At 42.8% G+C, this 20,505-nt stretch overlaps 1 protein-coding gene across 4 annotated transcripts; it reads left to right on the forward strand.

The window, feature by feature from the left end:
- Positions 1–90: 90 nt before the first annotated feature.
- TRAPPC2 (trafficking protein particle complex subunit 2) lies at positions 91–16,871 on the forward strand. Of its 4 annotated transcripts, XM_023740703.1 has the most exons (8): positions 94–188; positions 11,192–11,244; positions 11,687–11,736; positions 11,954–12,106; positions 12,200–12,311; positions 14,516–14,660; positions 15,082–15,167; positions 16,619–16,871. In XM_023740703.1, the coding sequence occupies exons 5-8, from the start codon at positions 12,219–12,221 to the stop codon at positions 16,715–16,717; spliced, it is 423 nt and encodes a 140-aa protein (XP_023596471.1). In that variant the 5' UTR covers positions 94–188; positions 11,192–11,244; positions 11,687–11,736; positions 11,954–12,106; positions 12,200–12,218; the 3' UTR covers positions 16,718–16,871. The 4 variants fall into 4 exon arrangements, with proteins under 4 accessions (XP_023596472.1, XP_023596470.1, XP_023596471.1 ...); XM_023740702.1 differs by lacking the exon at positions 11,687–11,736 and having other exon boundaries at positions 93–188; XM_023740704.1 differs by lacking the exons at positions 11,687–11,736; positions 11,954–12,106 and having other exon boundaries at positions 91–188.
- Positions 16,872–20,505: the final 3,634 nt, after the last annotated feature.

The raw sequence follows: 20,505 nt of genomic DNA on the forward strand, positions 1-20,505 counted from the left end.
CGCACTTAGACCGCTAGGCGCATGCGCCCGGCTGCGAGGCGCGGGCCTGGAGCTCCGCCCACATCTCGCGAGACTGTAACCGCCGAGATTCGCGAGGGCTGTTCCGAAAGTCCTAGCTGCGGCTGCCTAGCCTGGGTCTCCGCCGCGGGATCTAGCTGGGCTCCTCTGCTGTCTGGCTATTGCTGCAGGTAGGAATGGAGCGAGTGGGTGGCGGGCGCTCGGGGCCCTGGGGGATGCCCTGAACCCCGGCTGATGGAGGTGGTGGACTTGTCCCTCCACTCCGTCCCGGCTTGGGGCAGCCGGGCCGGACCCACCCAGCCCCGACCCGCTGACTCCGTCTGAGCTCACTTAGCCGATCTACACCTGCGAACGCTCATCGGGTCATGCAGCTATCCTAGGGTTTCTCAACCGCGCTACTATTGCCATCTGGGGCCAGATGACTCTTTGTTCTGGGGGGCTGTCGTGTGCATTGTAGGATGTTTAGCAGCATTCCTCGCCTCTACCCTCTAGATGACAGTCGTATTCCCAGTTGTGACAACCACATATGTCTGCAGACATTGTCAAATGTCCCCTAGAGGGCAAAATCACCCCCTGGTTTAGAACCACTGAGCTACACTTTATTGAGTACCCACCGTTGTGCGTGCTGTGAGGAACTGAAGGTGAGCCTGATCCCCAAGATGCTTAAATCTAATTAAAAAGAAAAGGAACCAATCTCACGAGAAGTAACATTATTACACTACAGTCGGAGGACCGGATAAGAACTAAGATACATTGTAGACTGAGTAAAGAATTTGGAAAGAAGAAGTGGTTGAAAATGAAAGTGATCAGAGACACCTGTATGGAAAAAGTGTGACTTCATCACGACCTCGATGGGTAGGATTTGCATGGTGGGCAGAAAGGAGAGCATCGCAGGAAGGGGAAAAGTGAGCAAAGGAGTAAGAAATGCACGACTGTCTTGGGGGCAGTGAGCTCCGGAGTGTGTGCTGTGGGTATAAGGTATCTAAGTCCTAGACGACAAAATCAGGTCAGTGTCTGCTTTGTGCAAAGCCCTGTACAATGAATTTCGATCCCTGGCAGTGAAAAGCTTAAAGTCTTAAAGAGACAACTAGAGTGACAGGACTTCATAGGAGGTGGAGAACATTATAGGTTGGTGTTAGGAAATACTTATGGAGAAGGAGGGACTTGAGACTTTGAAGGATGGGTAAGATTTGCATACACAGAATCAGGACGAGCATTCCAGGCATGAAGAGAGAAATGAGAACAATAACTCTGTAGTAGAGACAATCAAAGTAAGTTTGGGAGGAAAAAAACAATGACCCCAGTCAACTCTAGCAGAGGTGGAATAATAATGTTAAGAAAAAAAGTGTGTAGCGACGGAGAAATACATTTTGCATGCTGGTACATAATCCTATAGATGAGAAGCATTAAGGCTTTGGAGCAGAATAGTGAAATGATGAAAACTGTGTTCTGTAAAGATGTTAATACGTTGTAGATACTGTTAAAAGTAGAATCACTTGCCCACTCTTAAAAGGCATCTGCCCATTGACCCACCTTTGGTCCCAAAGTTAAATAGAGTTAGATGAAATGTTCTCCAAAGCTAGTATAACCTCACTCGGGGGTGGGGGAGTTGTTTATATAATATGAATGGACATTTTTTACATTAAAACCAAAACCAGAGTAGAACTGCCCCGCAGGATTTCCAAGGAGCAGCTGGTGGATTCGAACTGCCGACCTTTTGGTTAGAGGCCAAGCTCTTGACCACTGCACCACCAGGGCTCCATTTTCTACATTAGAGAAACATTAACAGTATTCAGACTGCTCCTCATCATTGCAGTAGACATGTTCTGTGCTTAGTATTGGAGCCCCAGGTCTATGGAACAAATGAAACACTGCTGTGAGGAACACAAAGCCATATTCTGGCTGTTCCTCTAGAGGATGTAAAGAGGGTTGTTTTAAAAATGGGTGACTTTGGAAGGGAGTCCATGAGTTGTATCTTGCATTTGTCTGCAACTTAACATTCTTAAGAGTTAGAAGGAACCTCAAAGTTCATTGAGTTTATCCTACTCTGTCACTGGTGGTCTTCCAGCCTCCCCTTAAATACTTCTAGTGATGGGGGGTTGGCTGGAGTTAACCATCTAACAAGGCAGCCTGATAGTTCTTTAATTGTTAGACAGTTTTCAATTACAACGAGCCAGATGTCTTTCCTTGTAGCTTCATGGGCTGTAGGTCTGAGTCGGAGTAAGGCTGTCTAATCCAGAGATAGCAAATACCTGGCACTCGTGTAGGCACTGCCCTTCCCAAACCCCTAGCAGACATGGATAATTGATCACAGCAATCTTTCCTGCTGACTGCACTTAGTCTCAGAATCCTCCTCAGCACTGGCTCCTGGCAGTCATTATCGATTGATTGGAATTAGCTCAGGAGACGGAAAGCATGGCCCCTGGATCCTCTATCAGCCCAGAACTAAAACGATTTCCGAGGCCAACTCTTCAGACAGGGATTGGACTGGACTGTGGGACATAAAGCAATACTCGTGAGGAGTGTGCCTCTTGGCTTAAGTAGATACAAGAGACCAAAGGGGCAGCTTCTGTCCAGAGGTGAGATGGGAAGGCAGAGAGGGTCAGGAGCTGGTTGAATGGACATGGGAAATCAGGGGTGGAAAGGAGGAGAGTGCTGTCACAGTATGGGGAGAGCAATTCGAGTCACATAACAATGTATGTATAAATTTTTGTATGGGAGATTAACTTGAAATGTAAACTTCATTTAAATTACAACAATAAAAAAAAAATTAGCTCAAGAGAGGAAATCCATTTGCCATTCTAGTCAGATCCCTTCTCCATTAGACAGCGTATCATACTTCAAGATAGATTGTGCTGTACCCTGCTCCCTCTCTACCCCAGACAAAGTCTTTTTTTCCCGTTAAACATCCTCAGTTCCCTCAGTTTCTCGTCTTGCTTCTAGAGCATTCCCTAGCCTAGATTCCACCCTTCCCCCCATCACACACAATTCCAAGTTATTGATCCTTTTAAATGCGATGCCCAGAACTGAGTACCTTTCTCAAAGATATTATTAGTGAAGAGGACATTGGGTACTTTCTCCCTTGCTTGGACATCAGCTTTCTCTTAATGCAGCCTAGAATTGCATTAGCTCTTTTGACCACCGTGTCAGACTGTTGCCTCTTACGGAGCTTGCAAAAATTAAAGCTCTCAATTCTTATCGATGAACTGCTCTTAAACTAGATTTTCCTCATCCTGTCATTGTGCTGTTGATTTTTTTTAAGCTCATGTACAGGACTTTATTTTTCATCCTCTTAAATCCTATCTTGTTAATTCGCTTAATTCTAGCTTTGGACATCTTTTTGAATCCTGATTTTTGTCTTCTGATAAATTAGCTGCCCTTCCTATAGTATTATCTATGAATTTGATAAGTTGTCTTCATCCACGTTATTGAGTCACATGTTGAACAGGACTAGGTTAAGGTCAACCTCAGAACATCACTAGAAACCCCATACCAGAAAATGACCTGGAGCACTTAGTTAACGGTCTTTGGGTGTTGACACTCAAGTCAGCTATGAGTGATCCCTCATTCAGCAACTAAAGAGTGCTCACTGTGACCCTGGCACTGTCGTAGCTCTGGGGCTACACCAGTGAACGAGACGGGGCTGTTTTACGAGGACTCTGTAAGCACATTATCGTCCAGGCGACAGGTCTCCAGTTTGTTCTTCGGTAAATCCCAAAATACTTTGTAAAGTGTCTTACTGTCTACTATGTTTCTCTTCCAAAAAAGAAAATGTAAGCTTGGCATGACTTGTTCTCAGTGAAACGATGAATACATGAATGAATGATTAATAATCCACTCAATTTTTGTCTAGGAAGTCACATTAAATGAGCTAACGTACCAGAAAAGCATGATGTCTAACCCCATATAGGCATTTAATACATATATCTGTTGATGCTTTAATCTCTTTGAATGCGCCCAATTACAGACTCAGAGATAAGCCTTTTTCCTATTTTTGAAAATAGGAATCACGTTTACCTACCTCTTTTCCCATGGTTTCTCAAATGTCACTGCTAGTAGTTACACAATCCCATTTGTTAATCTAAGATATATACTTTGTTGTGACCTGAAGACTTGGATTTGTTGAATACCTGTCTTGAGGTTCACAGCCTGCCAAACCTTGTTTCTTCGACACTTGGCTGTTTGAAAAATCTTCCCTTTAACAGAGAAAATTGAACATAAGCAGTTCTACATTCTCTGTTACCTACTGTATACCAAGTGCTTGAAGCAGTTGACCTTTCTCCCTTGCTTTTTACTGATGGTAGCCTAAAAAGGCCTTTTGTTTTTCTTCACGTTCCCCCCCCTCTGCTTGTGTTGAGCCTTTGCCTTTCTGATGCTAGCCCCACAGGTTTCTAGGCCTGTTTTTCTGTTCATTACCAGTTAATGTCCTACTTCTTGCACCATGTGCCTGCTCTCTTTTAAGTTGAAGGTAGTCAGAGATTCCTTGTGTCACCAAGTGGATTTCTTCAGTTGTCTGCTTCTAAGAGAAGCCCAGATCTCCCCAGCCACCAGGGACAGCTGCTCTCTGCGCCACAAGTGAGAGTCCTGGCCCGGCTCTGGTCAGCCGACAAGCCCAGTCCTTTGTGATGGAGAGTTTCTTCATAGGTGCCTTAACAATGTCAGCAATTTCTCACCAAGGGGCTGTGGACCGCCCGAACACACACTTCAAATGTCCAGCCTTGGCAGACTTCATAGACTCCGACAGCCTCAGCACTGGAGCTTCCAGAAGGTTCTTTTTCAGTGCTGAAGTTGGTTAATCCCACTGTGTCTCTCACTCCTGCATTCTAGCATCATCTTGACACTGTCCAAGCTGCGAGCACCTGACACCAGTTCCATTCTGCAGGCCTTGACCTATTATCTACCAGGCTCTGTGTTAGGTGTTAGGGATACATACTGAAACAATTGTAGCCTCTGTTCTTTTCCATACTTTTCCATATTGTGGTCCCCATATTGCTCTAGATGTCTTCACTTTGACTTACCCCTCCCCATGAGCCACCTTTTCCATGGTGCTTTGGAACCCATGTCTTAAGATATTGAACTCCCTTTTGGCCCCAGTGTCTTCATAAAATGCTCCTACTTGTTGGCTGATTCATTGCAAATACCTTTTTTTCCAACAATATAAACGGCGACTATACACATGGACCTCACCTGATGGAATACACAGAATCAAATCGACTACATCTGTGGAAAGAGATGATGGAGGAGCTCAATATCATCAGTCGGAACAAGGCCAGGGGCCAACTGCAGGACAGTCGAGAGCCAAAGTACAACCTTGAGTATATCCCACCTGAATTTAGAGACCATCTCAAGAATAGATTTGATAGATTGAACTCTAATGACCAAAGACCAGATGAGTTGTAGGATGACATCAAGGACATCATACATGAAGGAAGGAAAAGGGCATTAAAAAGCCGGAAAAGAAAGAAAAGACCAAAATGGATGTCAGAAGAGACTCTGAAACTTGCTCTTAAATGTAGAGTAGCTAAAGCAAATGGAAGAAATGATGAAGTAAAAGAGCTGAACAGAAGATTTCAAAGGGCAGCTCGAGAAGACAAAAAGTATTATAATGAAATGTGCAAAGACTTGGAGTTAGAAAACCAATAGAGAAAAGCACGCTCGGCATTTCTCAAGCTTAAAGAACTGAAGAAAAAGTTCAAGCCTCAAGTTACGATATTGAAGGATTCTATGGGCAAGATATTGATCGATGCAGGAAGCATCAAGGGAAGATGGAAGGAATACACAGAGTCACTGTACCAAGAAGAATTGGTCGATGTTCAACCATTTCGGGAGGTAGCGTATGATCAAGAACCGATGGTATTGAAGGAAGAAGTCCAAGCTGCAGTGAAGACATTGGCGAAAAACAAGGCTCCAGGAATTAACAGAATACCAATTGAAATGTTTCAACAAATGGATGCAGCGCTGGAAGCGCTTACTCGCCTGTGCCAAGAAATTTGGAAGACAGCTACCTGGCCAACCGATTGGAAGAGATCCATATTTGTACCTATTCCAAAGAAAGGTGATCCAACAAAATGTGGAAATTATCAAACAGTATCATTAATATCACACAGAAGTAAAATTTTGCTAAAGATCATTCAAAAACAGTTGCAGCAATACATCGACAGGGAACTGCCAGAAATTCAGGCCAGATTCAGAAGAGGACAGGGAATGAAGGATATCATTGCCAATGTCAGATGGATCTTGGCTGAAAGCAGAGAATACCAGAAAGATGTTTACGTGTGTTTTATTGATTATGCAAAGGCATTCGACTGTGTGAATCATAACAAATTATGGATAACATTGCGAAGAATGGGAATTCCAGAACACTTCATTGTGCTCATGAGGAACCAGTACATAGACCAAGTGACAGCTGTTTAAACAGAACAAGGGGATACTGTGTGGTTTAAAATCAGGAAAGGTGCGTGTCAGGGTTATATCCTTTCACTATACTTATTCAATCTGTATGCTGAGCAAATAATCCAAGAAGCTGGACTGTATGAAGAAGAGAAGGACTCGTTAATAACCTGTGATATGCAGATGACACAACCTTGCTTGCTGAAAGTAAAGAGGACTTGAAGCACTTACTTACGAAGATCAAAGACCACAGCCTTCAGTATGGATTACACCTCAACATAAAGAAAACAAAAATCCTCACAACTGGACCAATAAGCAACATCATTATAAACAGAGAAAATACTGAAGTTGTCAAGGATTTTATTTTACTGGGATCCACAATCAACGCCCATGGAAGCAGCAGTCAAGAAGAAATCAAATGACGTATTGCGTTTGGCAAATCTGCTGCAAAAAGACCTCTTTAAAGTGTTAAAAAGCAAAGATGTCACTTTGAAAACTAAGACGCACCTGACCCAAGCCATGATATTTTCAGTCGCCTCATATGCATACAAAAGCTGGACAGTGAATAAGGAAGACCGAAGAAGAATTGATGCCTTTGAATTATGGTATTGATGAAGAATATTGAATATACCATGGACTGCCAAAAGAACAAACAAATCTGTCTTGGAAGAAGTATAACCAGAATGCTCCTTAGAAGCAAGGATGGCGAGACTTTGTCTCATGTACTTTGTACATGTTATCAGGAGGGATCAGTCCCTGGGGAAGGACATCATGCTTGGTAAAGTTGAGGGTCAGCGAAAAAGAGGAGGACCCTCGACAAGATGGATTGACGTAGTGGCTGCAACAATGGGCTCAAGCATAACAGCAATTGGGAGGATGGAGCAGGACTGGACAGTGTTTCATTTTGTATGTAGTGTCATTATGAGTTAGAACCGACTTGATGGCACCTAGCAACAACCTGTTGGCTGACACTTCCTTGAGTATTTCCTTCATTTTTAGTCATACACACAGGTTTTTCAGCTTTGACATGAGTGTTAGTTTCCTAGTGTTTCTGTAAAACAAATTACCACAAATTTAGTGGCTTAAGACAACCCAAAGTTATTTTATAGTTCTGTGGCATGGAAGTTCAACACGGGTCTCCCTGGGCTAAAATCAAGGTGTCAGGCAGGACTGTGTTCCTTTTTGAAGGTTCTAGGGGAGAATTCTTTTTTTTCTTTTTAATATTTAATTGTATTTTGGTGAAAATATACACAGCAGAACCCACTCCCATTCAGCAATTTCTGCAGATACTGTTCCGTGGCACTGGTTACATTCTTCACATCGCGTCACCGTTCTCATCGTTTCCGCTCTGGTCGTTTCCCTCCCGTTCACTTAGTCTCACTGCCCCCCAACCTTCTCATCTACGCTGTAGAGTAACTGGTGTCCATTCGGTCTCATATCAATAATTTTCTTTAAAGAGCACAATACTCATGGGTGAGCTAACCTGCTATTTAGTTAAAATGTACTTCAGGGATATAATTTAAAAAAAGGGAGGGGAGATTTCAGGGGATAGTTTTACTTCAAGGTTTAAAGAGTATCTCAGGGTAATAGTCTCGGGGATTCCTCCAGTCCTAGTGGGTCCATTAGGTGTGTATTCTTTAAGAATTTGAAGTTCTGCTCCACATTTTTCTAGGGCAGAATTCTTAGTCATTTCCAGCTTCTGGAAGCCACCCGCATTCCTTGGCTTGTGGCCCCATCCTGCCTCTTCAAAGCCAGCAGTGTTGCATCTTTAGACCATCCTTCCGTAGTCACATTTCCTTCTAACTCCTCTTCTGCCTCCCTCTTCCACCTTTAAGGACCCTTGTGATGACATTGGGCCCACCCAGAAAATTGACAATCATCTCCCTGTTTTAAGGTCAGCTGATTTCTAGCAACCTTAATTCTACTTGCAATCTTAATTCCCCTTTGCCGTGTAAGGTGACATATTTACAGGTTCCTGAGATTAGAATGTGGACATTTTCGAAGACCCATTATTCTGCCTCCCACAACATATTCAACGTTGGCATGTTCATTTTCATCCCTTTTCCTTCCCTTTCTTATTTCATCTTAGTGAATAACGTCATCATCTTGATGTGCTGTCTGATCACCTTGGTCAGACATTTGGAAACCATTGTAGGTTCTTCCCTCTTCCTCAGTTCCCCAGTTTAATCTATTGTCAAGTTCTATGTCACTGCCTCCTATACACCTCTGGACCTAGTCTTCTTTGGAGATGCTTTAAGAGCCCCTGTTTAAGGTGATGGAAAAATTCAGTAAACACATACATGCTCACACACACGCAAACATAGGTAGTTCAAATCTAGCAGTTCTTTTTATTTGTACTGCATATTGAAATTCTAACTAATACTTGCTTGGTAGGTGGGCGGAGGGTGAGAGAGGGCACAGAACTTTAAGAGAAGTTTTGAATCACTGATCTAAAGATATACTGTCGAATACGGTAGCCACTAGGCACATGTGGCAATTGAAATTTAACTTGCTGTACCTGCACTATCCAATACAGTAGCGGCTAGCCTCGTGATGGTTTAAACGGATACACATTAAAATGAAATAAAATTAACAATTCAGTTCCACAGTCAGACTAGCCTCATTTCAACTGCTCAGTAGCCACCAGTGGCTACCATATTGGACAGCACAGTCATAGAACATTTCCATCATTGCAGAAAGGTCAATGTATTGGACAACATGGAAGTCTAGAGTATGCCTCACCTTTGCCCAGTACCTGGTGCATAGTAAGCCCACAAGTGTTTGTTAAATGGTTGTAGGCATTCCTTTCCTGAGACAACATGGTCATTTTCTCCCAAGGTTTCCATTTCTTCCATTTCACCTGTCAGTTCCTTGTCAGAATTAAATAGAGAACAACATCCTTCTTGCTTATTCAGCTGTTTGCGAAATCAAATTGTTGGCAGCTCAAGTCAGAGACTGAATGTATATAAAGAAATGTCTGTGAAGAAAGCAGTGTCTTACCCAGCTGGATAGTTTGTAGTAGAACCCTTATGAGGTATTTCAGTTCCCCAGAGTCCCTAGGTGGTGAAAACGGTTAAAGCTCGGCTGCTAACCGTAAGGCTGGAGGTTTGAGTCCAGCCAGAGGTGCCTTGGAAGAAAGTCCTGGCAATCTACTTCCAAAAAATCAGCCTTTGGAAACCCCATGGAGCAGTTCTACTTTGACACACTTGAGGTCACCATGAATTAGAATGCACTTGGCAGCAGTTTTTGGTACTTGGCATTGTGCTTCTCCTGTATGCATTTCCCTATAGGGGTGTGTGGATTGTCAGGAGGGGAGTCAGGGATTATCTTCCCTATATGTATACAGGCAGTCCCCGGTTACAGACATCTGACTTACAGACTACTAGTATTTGCCCTTTAATGTTGTGTAAATTTGTCCTCACTTTGAAACGATTGAACCAACACCAACTGCAACAAATTCCTCACGATCACCTTCACTTGCTGCACCTGCAGCTTTGAAATCATTGAAAAGGCTTCGAGCAAAAAAAAAAAAAAGTTGCTATCAAGTCGATTCCGACTCATAGTGACCCTATAGGACAGGGTAGGACTGTCCTGTAGGGTTTCTAAGGAGTGCCTGGTGGATTTGAACTGCCGATCCTTTGGTTAGCAGCCGTAGCTCTTAACCACTACACCACCAGGGTTCCCACTAAAGTGAGGCTAAATAAGAATCATATGCACCTGTTTCAACTTACCTACATATTCAACTTAAAGACACAGAAAGGAGTGGATCTAGTTTGTTACCCGGGGACTGCCGGTATTTCCTGCTTCTTAAATGTTTGCGTGTGGCGGTGGGGGAGGGGGGGTTATATCTTCCTTGTATTTTTTTCTTTCTGCTGCTGCTTTTTAAATGTTTGTGCTGAAGAAAGCAAGCCCTTCCCTTGGCAAACTCCAGTTCTGAGACCTATTGCAGCAAGCATGAATGCAATCATTGTTGACTTTGTTAAGATTTCCCAACCCTCTTCCCTTCACTTGCTCCTGAGAATCATTGCCAGTGCTCCTCGTTTTGCATAGCTTTTGTATCATTCCTGTTTGTCTTTGTTATCCAGTTTTTCTCTCTGGGCCTTTTTCTAATCTTCTCCCTAAAACAGAGGTTGGCAAACTTCTTCTGTAAAGGGCCAGAGAGTGAATAGTGTAGACTTTGCGGGCCAGACGAGCTCTTAACAGCTGCTCAGCTCCACTGTGGGAGCGGGAAAGCAGCCACAGACAGCAGTGACAGGATGGGCGAGGCCAGGCTTGGCTTGCGGGCTGGAGCCTGCTGAGTGCTGCCCCCAAATGACATTGTAAACCCTGCTTCATCATGCCACAAGGTTCTCAGATCTGCCTTGGTCTCTAAAGTCATAGCCTTCCAGTTCTAGAGTTAAAAGTGCCGGCTGTGCCCTCCTTGCCGTTTGAAAGCATTTAATTCCTGAGGGACTAAATTTCCAGTTTCTTCTGACTATAGCATGTTCCATGTGAATCGGCAGAAGGGGCCAGTGGGACTGGACGAGTCTTGGGCTCTCTAACGCACCTCAGATGTACGTTCCAAGAGACTCCCCGTTCCCAGGTGGCCAGATCTGTGTCCCGTGTTGAGGAATTACTCATCACCACATCCCCTGGGTGCGAGTGCTGTTCCGTGGTATTCTAGATAACATTTATTGAGCACTTACTATGAGCCAGACGCTGTGCCAGGTACTTTACATGCAGTAGAGTATGTAATCCTCATAAGCCCACCATAAGGTCATGATGATTAATCTCTGTTTTACAGATGAGGAATCGGACATTGGGGGATCAAGGACCTTGCCTATGGTCACATCGCTAGTAAGTGGCAGAGCTAGACTTGAACCTTGTGCTAAAAATACGTACCTAAATCCATGTCTCTATGTATTCCTCCATCCACCCGTCTGTTTATTATCTATGGCAAAAGCCTTGGAATCACTGATTTTGACACACACCCTCCCCCTCCCCACACTTTTCTCTTGTTTTTATTTCTTTTGCCAACTTGTCAACGCTAGTTTTAAGACCTCTTAATGCCTCAGTAAGTCTTCCTTCTTGGATTATGATGTCTTCCGTCTTTTCTAGAATATGAAAATGTTTCTTCCTTTCCTATTAATTGGTACATGAAAAGGCATAGCTAAGCTCTTGCATTTGCTGAAACTTGTATTTGTAGCACACATCCTTCAGGTAGGAACAAGACAAATACAGTACTCAGTCTGTAGATAAATGGTCCCGTATCTCTCCTTTCTGTGACAATGGTATGCAGTAGCGTTGTTCTGAGCATCCTCAGAAAGATCGTCCCTGAGAAGTTCTAAGGTGAGCTAATTGTCATTATGTTTGTTGTTGTTGCCCTTTTGTACCTGTTGCCCTTTATGAATCTCCCCAGGTGTTAGTGCCCGTGTTAAAGTCCAGTCCAAGTTCAGCCCGGTTTATTCCACCAGTCGCACAGAGACCTTTGAGCCGAATGTTCCAGACTTTTGACTCTTTTTCTCTCAGGCATCATGAGAATGTTGTTCTTATGATTTTGTATTAGAGGTCTTCCAGTTTCTCTATGAACGTTTAATACATTGGATACTACAGGACGTATCATGGATATATAATTTGAATAGTCTGAAAGCCATATACCTCTGTTTGTATTCTGGAAAGCACGCCAAGTTTAGTGGCACTCTCCCCTACAACATAAGGTGTAAGTAAAAAGTTGAATTCTAGACTTCCTGTTAACTATTTTTGGTTTTCAGTATCGAGTGCTAAAAATGTATATTATTTTTCATTTAATTAGGGGGCATATATTGAAGACAATGTCTGGAAGCTTCTACTTTGTAATTGTTGGCCACCATGATAATCCAGTTTTTGAAATGGAGTTTTTGCCACCTGGAAAAGCAGAATCCAAAGTATGTATGGAGCCTTTAAAAATTTCGTAAGGTGTTGTTAGGATGTAGTAATGATAATGGTGTTATATGATCTTAGAACTGGAACAGACCTAGACAGATGAGTTTGTGGAAATCCACCACAATCATTGAGGCTTGCTCCAGAATCCCACAGGTTGATAGAAGCCAGCCAGGGAATGTTCTCTGAGTTGTTTATCCAACGCACACTTGTTGAACACATACTAGCATGATGCTCAAAGTCTCTTGTCCCTGCTCTCCAGTCCACCAGGTCACTTACTCTGAAATGCTGCTAGCTTAAGCACAGAGAGACAGTCCACCGCTAGTGGGTCTGGAAGAGCAGGCGTGGCTGCCTTGAGACGCCACGACAAGCCCATCGTGTTACAATGGATCTGACTTTTCGTCAGGATGGACTACGCTCAGTCTACACCTGGGAGGGTTAAAAGAGGACCTTACTGTCCTCCTGCTGACCCTGAGTCTCCAGCACCCAGTGTTCAGGGAACTTCCATAGCACTCACTGGCTGGAGGCTCGCCTCCCACGTCACCCTGGTCGTGTGCCGGAAACAGGAAAACGGCACTGGAGGTGCTGCCACTCACCTTCCGCGTTGCCGAGGGTGGTTCCAGAAGGACAAGCTTGCTTCACGAACGTGCTGCCATTCCGAGTAAACAGAAGCTAGAGAGGCTTGGGATGAGAATAGCCAGGTCCTTTCCATCTGTTTCTACGAGTCCACGTTCCTAAGAAATTGCTGAAAAGTTACGCTCTTTCTCCCGACCTCCAAAAGTAGGCTGTAATGTGCTTTAAGATAAGAATTGGTTTTTTAAAATTAATTTTAATGCATAATTTCCAGTGTATGATGCTTTTCAAATATTCAGATCTTGCCTGGAAAATAGGATAGACATTTGTTTGAAGTATCACCTACCAGGTGGTATTGCTGGATTATTTCCTCACATTCACGTGAGAATACTGCTCATTAAACGTTGGTTTGCAGGTATCCCTGTAGCAGTGGCTGCTTTGTGGTACACGACGACTTATAGAGCATTTCTGTGCCCTCAGATTGCCTTGTGGTGGGCAAGGCAGTGCATGGAAAAATATTTTGTCACCTGACCTGATCTTAGTTCTTTCTCCAGCCACCACTCACCTTCTTAAAGCATTTCAACAGTGTTCTCCTAACCTCTCAAGATTGATCATCACTGTAAAATAATGGAAGATGCTGCTTTGAGCCAGACACACACTAGATCCATTTCTCTTAAGGATTTCATTAGCTTTGTCACGGCAATGTGAGTGAAGTCGGCATGCTTTAGCTGAGTCAAGTCAACATCCTTCAGCTGGGCAAGGGGCTCCGGGGCAACCAGCGGCCTTCCTCCAGCCTAGCCATGGGAGCAGCCTCCTCAGCCAGGAGGGGGCCTTTGAAAAATGCATTTGAAAGAGAGCATTGCCCAGGGTGCAGTCCAGGCTATGTGTTCTTTCTCCACATTGTGGTGGGACATCTTCACCTTCTCCGATGAAGCCATTGCAGCCCACGAAAGAGATAGGACTTGCTGCTGTTGCCACAGGTGACATGGTGTCTGCTCACAGCTGGGGCTGAGCATGTCGCCTTGCTATGTAAGCTTCATTCACCTGAAAGAGACCTATGTCATTCTGAGTGCCACCTCCTCCACTGTCTCTGCCGTTCACGTGGTGCCACTGCCTAGGAAGCCCTCCCCTCGCACTTCCTCCCGCTCCTCAAGGCCCGGTGCAAAGAACACTTGTGTGGAGCTCTCCTGCATCGCCTCCTTAGTCCTGTCCTGCTACATTGCAGTCCCTTATCCACATCCCTGATGCATTTTTTCATGTCATTTGCCTCTAGTAAGATGGGAGCTTTTTGAAAGCAGGACTGACTTTTTTAACAGTATTTTTTTTTTTCACGTGCTTGAAATGGTTATACAATCAGTAACTTCTGTCTTACAACATGAAAAAAACCATTCTCTATTTAATTTCTTGAGCACATTCCATTTGTTAATTGACTATGTTTCTCTTTGTTGAGTTTTAGACATCAAATTACAAAACAGAGTATTATGTGAACACACGGGTTGTATCATGACAACAATAAAGGAAGGAAAAGCGGAACTTGGTTTTCCCCACGAGGAGACCATATATAGCGATTGATGGGATGGTGGCATTCTTGGTGCTGCACGGGGCTGTTAATCTTGCTGCTCCCATTGTCATCCAGGATGATCACCGTCACCTGAACCAGTTCATCGCTCACGCCGCTCTCGACCTCGTAGATGAGAACATGTGGCTGTCTAACAACATGTACTTGAAAACTGTGGACAAGTTCAACGAGTGGTTTGTCTCAGCATTTGTTACTGCTGGTCATATCCTTACCGTTTATATGTAAGCGAATGTTGGGTCACCAGATCCGAAGAACATGGACCGTAGGTGCCAGGCTCTCAGTCCATGGGCTTCAAAGAGTCAGGTAAATAAATATGTACACGTTGCCATTTACGGCGCTTCAAACATAAGAACATTTTGTTTAAGGATTGATTTTAAAACCAAGTCTCATCTGTAAAACTAAGGGTCATCTGAACCATATCAAGAGAAATTTATTTTGTGGTTTATCTTCTAACTAAAAACACCATTATGTTCTCTTTAAGATAAAACTAACCTAACTTTAAACCCATCACAAAAACTTTACCATCACAAAATACACCGCACATGATTATTTGAGGAATAGTCTATCGACCAGTTGCTTTTCATTTTTCATTTCTAAGAAAGATTCTACCTTAACTGTTTCACATATGAGATTTATCATGCTTCATGACATAAGGCAAGAAGATGGAATAAAGAACTTCTTTACCGATGTCTACGATTTGTATATAAAGGTATGGTATGTTCTAGAATTTTCTAAATCTGATCATGCAAAGGGATTCTTACTTTGACAGGAAGCTGACTGTTGGAGTCACCCTGTTATGCTGTAGTTTTCATCCCAGGCTAGCTTTCCCCCATGGTCAGAGCTACCCCTAGCCGCTTCTTCAACAAGCACGTCCTCACCGCCGGGTGGACATGTATTTAGGAAAACAACTCGTGGAGGTGAATCTGCTTCCTTCTCTGCTTTTAGTGTATATCACTGATTTGATTAGGGTACCCTAAAGGGAGGCAAGGGAAACTGGCTTTATAATTTTAATCTAAAATGTTTTCCATCTATTTTATTAGTATGTTGCAGTGTAATAAATATAGATCCTAAACTGCCAGGAAGTGATTCTTACATTATCAGATAGTCACTCAAGGAGAATGGCACCATCTACATTTCTTGATATTTCATTGAAAAAATAAAATAGCAATAGGATGTCAGTGGTCAAACTGCAGTGCTAACGAAAGTTATGTTCTTAATAATTTAAATGTGTTCTGTATTTGGACAGGATTTCTTGCATATCAGCACGGGAATAAAATGTTAACAATCAGTATTCCTAGTCAGAGGTAGCAAAGAAGACTATCTAGCCCTGGTGGTGCAATGGTTAAGTGCTCGGCCGCTAACTGAAAGGTTAGTGGTTCGAACCCACTAGCAGCTCCACCAGAGAAAAGACCTGGCGATCTGCTGCCATAAAGGTTACAGCCTAGGAAACCCTATGGGGCAGTTCTATGTCACCTGGAGTTGCTATGAGTCGGGATTGACACCACACAACAGTCCTTTTTTAAAACTGGACAATACCAAGTAATTAAGGTGTAAAAATCAGTAGCTCCTTTTCTCAGTAGTAATTCCATTTAATATTAGTCATTTTCTCCCACATAGGTTATGATACACTTGTTCCTTTATCTGAGAAACTGATCATTTATTTAGCCTTGTGTTAGAGGAGAGTATTAAAAACCTGATTTTAAAAAAGCTACCACAGAAGAGTAATTTTAATAGCAGTGTGGCATAACCTTTTCATAGTTCTGAGCATATTGCAGATTTTATTTATTTATATTTCTGTAGCAAAGGGCTTTTTTTACAAGATTAGTCCATATGTTTACAATGAATACCAGTAGATGAGTATTTCACACTGAGGGTGACTCCTGAAAGTTAACTTAGACAGTCAGTACTTGTCATACTACCCGGAGTTTTCCACAGGTGCTTCTCAAAACTAAAACGCCAGAACAAAAATTCCCTTACAAGGGGACATGAGGATTTAACAACAGATGGAGCATTTGAGATGAAATCTTAAGACGTGGACTTCAGACTTTTGTTTTGAATGTCTCTGATGACTTCTTTTAATTTAAAGCTTTAAAATAATTTCCTTTTGGTTGGTCAGCCTTTTTAATTTGACAGGATCACTAAAACCTTCTTCTTTCCTAGTTTGCAATGAATCCATTTTATGAACCCAATTCTCCTATTCGATCAAGCGCATTTGACAGAAAAGTGCAGTTCCTTGGGAAGAAACACCTTTTAAGCTGAACGTGGCGGAATTCTGAAATAAGCAATGTCACCACAATGAGGTGTACTCAGGAATGTGTGCTTTGTAAGTAACCTGATTAAATCGCCTGGAAAACTTTTATTTGTTGTAGTCTCAGTTTATCTAAACCTTGTGAAATTACTTTTCTATTTAAAAGTAGTACATTCAGTTTCTTGTCAATTATCAACAGATCAGTATTTGCCTGTGAATGTTATTTGTAAAGAGCTCTTTATCAGTAATCGCGAAATAATTTTATTTTAAAAATTGAGAGTAAGCTTTTTAAAAATTGAGAATAAGCTGTCAACTTGCCTAAGGCAGAGAGCTTTATCTTGATTTTAACAAACCAAACACAAATGTCAGAGTCAAGATTTGGTACCGATTTGAAACAAAAAGCTTCTGCCATGGAGAACAAAGTCGACAGCTGGCACATATGATGGCTTATTTATATATACCTTTAGTGATAATGTTGTAAAAGTGTAGAGGCAGTGAGCAAAGCAGTACGCAAGAAGCCAAAATCAAAGGCTTTTGTGGTGCTAAATGTCACGTGCCTGCCTGTGTTTAGTGATCCTGCTATAATTCTAGAATCCTGGATCCATGTTTGTGGATACTTCTATCACTTGGGACTATAATAACCTTATGTTCTTATATTCCCTTTCCCTCAGACAGTAAACTAAGGATTAAGTGAACCTGTTAATATCTGTACTCCTTAAGATATAAGGCTATTTTAGAACTGCAATCAAAGAAAAGATTGGATTACATTAACATTTGCACTGTTAGCCTTCTAGGCTGTACTGGGAAGTCAGTGGGAGTGGTTTTTTTTGTATTGTAATAAGTATGGGATCTTTCTGTAAAATGACAAATGTCCATTGAACAGCAAGTAATATAACCACGTATTTTCTGTGCTAATTATGAACATTTGAAAAATTGTGTTGCATTCTGAATAACTTTAGAACAAGTAATTCTAAGCTTGGTACTATATCCTTGTGTGAAGTTGCTACCATAATTTTTTTTACCCTGTGTATTTATTTGATCCTTAAATAAAGATGTTTGTCCAAGATTGTGGTACTTTAATGCCTAATTTTAAAGTGATGACTCCCTCACACACACCATTTTAGTCTATTTCCCCTATTGAACATTTGTAAACTAATATATCTTAACCCGTTAAACAGAGCTCAAATGACCTCAAACTAATGCCAGAGCTTCTGAAGTGGAAAAGTCCTCATCTAGAAATCTATGAGTAATTTCAGCTATGTTAGTTGGAGAGACCCAGACGTGTATTTATTGTATATGCTTTGCCCTGCCCTCCATGAGCTTGCAGTCCAGAGCACTGTAATGTAAACCAGCCAGGAGCAGCAGCACGGTGTTACAGCCGGAAGCTGTAGGGGTGGGAGGACTTCACTTCAGGTCCTGACTCAGCAGCACAAAGGTGGTACCACCCAGAGCGGCCCTGCCCTCCAGGCTCGTGAGGGTGAGTGAGGTAGGAACGATAATGTTAGGCATTGCGTTAAGTATATCGCAGTCATTAAACACTGAATTTCATGTGTGACTGTGTCTTTGGAGGAGTTCAAAAGGGAAGTCCAGCAATGAGTGTGATGGGGTGGGACCTGAGGTGAGCAGCCAGCAAGGTGTGGAGGAGAGAATCACTGGGGCGTGGGCTGTAGGACACAACCAGGATTGGGTGTAAGGGGAAAACCTGGGGCCAATCACAGGAAGGCCAAAAAGCCAGAAAATTCAGGCAAAGCTTAGATGTGGTTTCTGAACACGAGAGCAATGGGGAGAAATCGGTTTTGAGATCAGTGGCCACCCGGTAGTCAGGCGCCTCTGAGCACACGTATGTCGGCACTGAGTTTGCAACCCACGTTAGCCCCCAAAAGTGATGGAAATAAAATGCACAAATCGGGCTTTGTCCACTTTCTACAGCCGGAAATACTTCCTAAGATGCTTCACTGGGTGTCCATGTTAATTAGACATGTGTATAGAGCCTGTCCATCTTTGCTGTGCCCGGTCTACACCTGTGTTCTGTACCTTTTCAGCCACGTCAGTGCTTCCTGGCTGACGGCCACAGCATTAGCTTCTCAGAAACCACTGACCCTACAGACTCCACCCTTGGCTGGACACACCCTGGTGCATTTTTAAAGGCAGTATTTTAAGACAAGGAACATTTGGGATGTTTTAAGTGCAACTAGGCATTTTTCACAAGGATGAAGAAAGTGACAAAACATTCGGGGTGAAGAGTAATCCATGGATGGGCTGGTAGTTTTCCATCTTACACACATCGTAATTGCTACATCAATTGTCAGGTGTACATTTGTCCATTCTCCAAGTCTGGTATTTTTCCCTTCTTAAAACTGAACTCTTTATAAAGGCTTTACGTTCATGGACAGCATGGGGCTAGCTGGATGTGTGAGTGTTAGACCCTGTATGGTGAACAACAGTTCTGTAATATTGGGGACCCTCCCTCATCCCCTAAACTGTGGGGCATAATCTAGTTCTTCTTGCCTTAGACTTTCCTTCCTTGGAGGCTCTGCAGTTTCTTCTCACCACTCCTGTCTTCTATTGTTTTTCCCGTATTTCTCATCGTTGTAAAGGTGACTCCAGCTAATCAAAGCACCTTTTCTTGAAACAAAAGGCTCATCCGGTTTTCAGCAATCTTTTGCTGCCGGTTGAAGAGGTTTTCCATCAGTTGCAGTCTCTTTGAAGGCTGAAGCCATTCTGTAGGTTTTGTTTCTCCTCCACTAACGAGCCCGTGTTCACCGTATCCATTTAAGACCCCATGGAAAGCTGGAGTGCGTTGTACAACCTTTCTCTAATACCTGAAGATCTGTTCCCGTAAGTTTTTGCTGCTCAGCTCTAGCACTTTTGAAAGCCAACTAATCTAATCCCTGAATATTTAGCTGAAAAACTTTACTGAAAGATGTTAAAAATGTAATAGCAGTAAGGTACCTACACACGTGTATATACGCTTTCCTTACGTACTAAATACCCAAGAAACCGATACACGGCTGCCTCCAGGGACAGGAACTGAGCGTGGGGGTGGATTTGTCCCTTGTGCCTTATGATGTTGAACCATGTAACTAGTATCTAGTCAAAAATTAACTTACAAAATTACTCAATACTCATTGTTGACCAAAGTGTGGGAAGCTGGCACGTTCACATACTACTGCTAGTGGAAGTGTCAGCTGGTGCTGTCTTCTGTGGGGAACTTCGCAACACTGATGAATATTCTCAATACCAATGTCTCCCAGTAGAGACCAGTTTGAGTAAATTGTTACACATCCACACAGCTAATACACGAGGTTGGTCTTCTATAATGGAAGTATGTCCAGATGCATTAAGAGAAACAGGCAAGTCACCAAAGAATGGGTACACTTGATTTTTTAAAAAAAAAAAAGTCCTTAGAGCAAGTCTGCTAAAGAAAAGGATACCTATTTTGTTTTTTGGATGATTAGTTCTGTTGTTTTTTTTTTGGAGGGGGGATGATTATCTATAAATAAAACCACAGCTCTGTGTAGTATGAGAATAATATGAAGAGATTTAATTTCCCCCAATTTAAGATGCTTCCTTTCGGCAAATTTGCCCGTTAAGTTACTGTAATGATAATCGTTTTCAGCGTTTCCCAAGGGGGTGGGGCTAGGGAAGAGGGACGAAAGTCTAATTTTTCAAACTCCACCCACCACCCCCCAGCATGTCCTTTGATAACATCACCTAGCCACAGTTGAGGAGCTTTGTCCACACTGACCCTGACCTAGGCTTTGGTTTGCACCTGTAGGGTCACTGTCAAGGGCACAGC

This window comes from Trichechus manatus, unplaced genomic scaffold (assembly GCF_000243295.1).
Source record: "Trichechus manatus latirostris isolate Lorelei unplaced genomic scaffold, TriManLat1.0 scaffold00162, whole genome shotgun sequence".
Classification (NCBI taxonomy): Eukaryota; Metazoa; Chordata; class Mammalia; order Sirenia; family Trichechidae; genus Trichechus; species Trichechus manatus.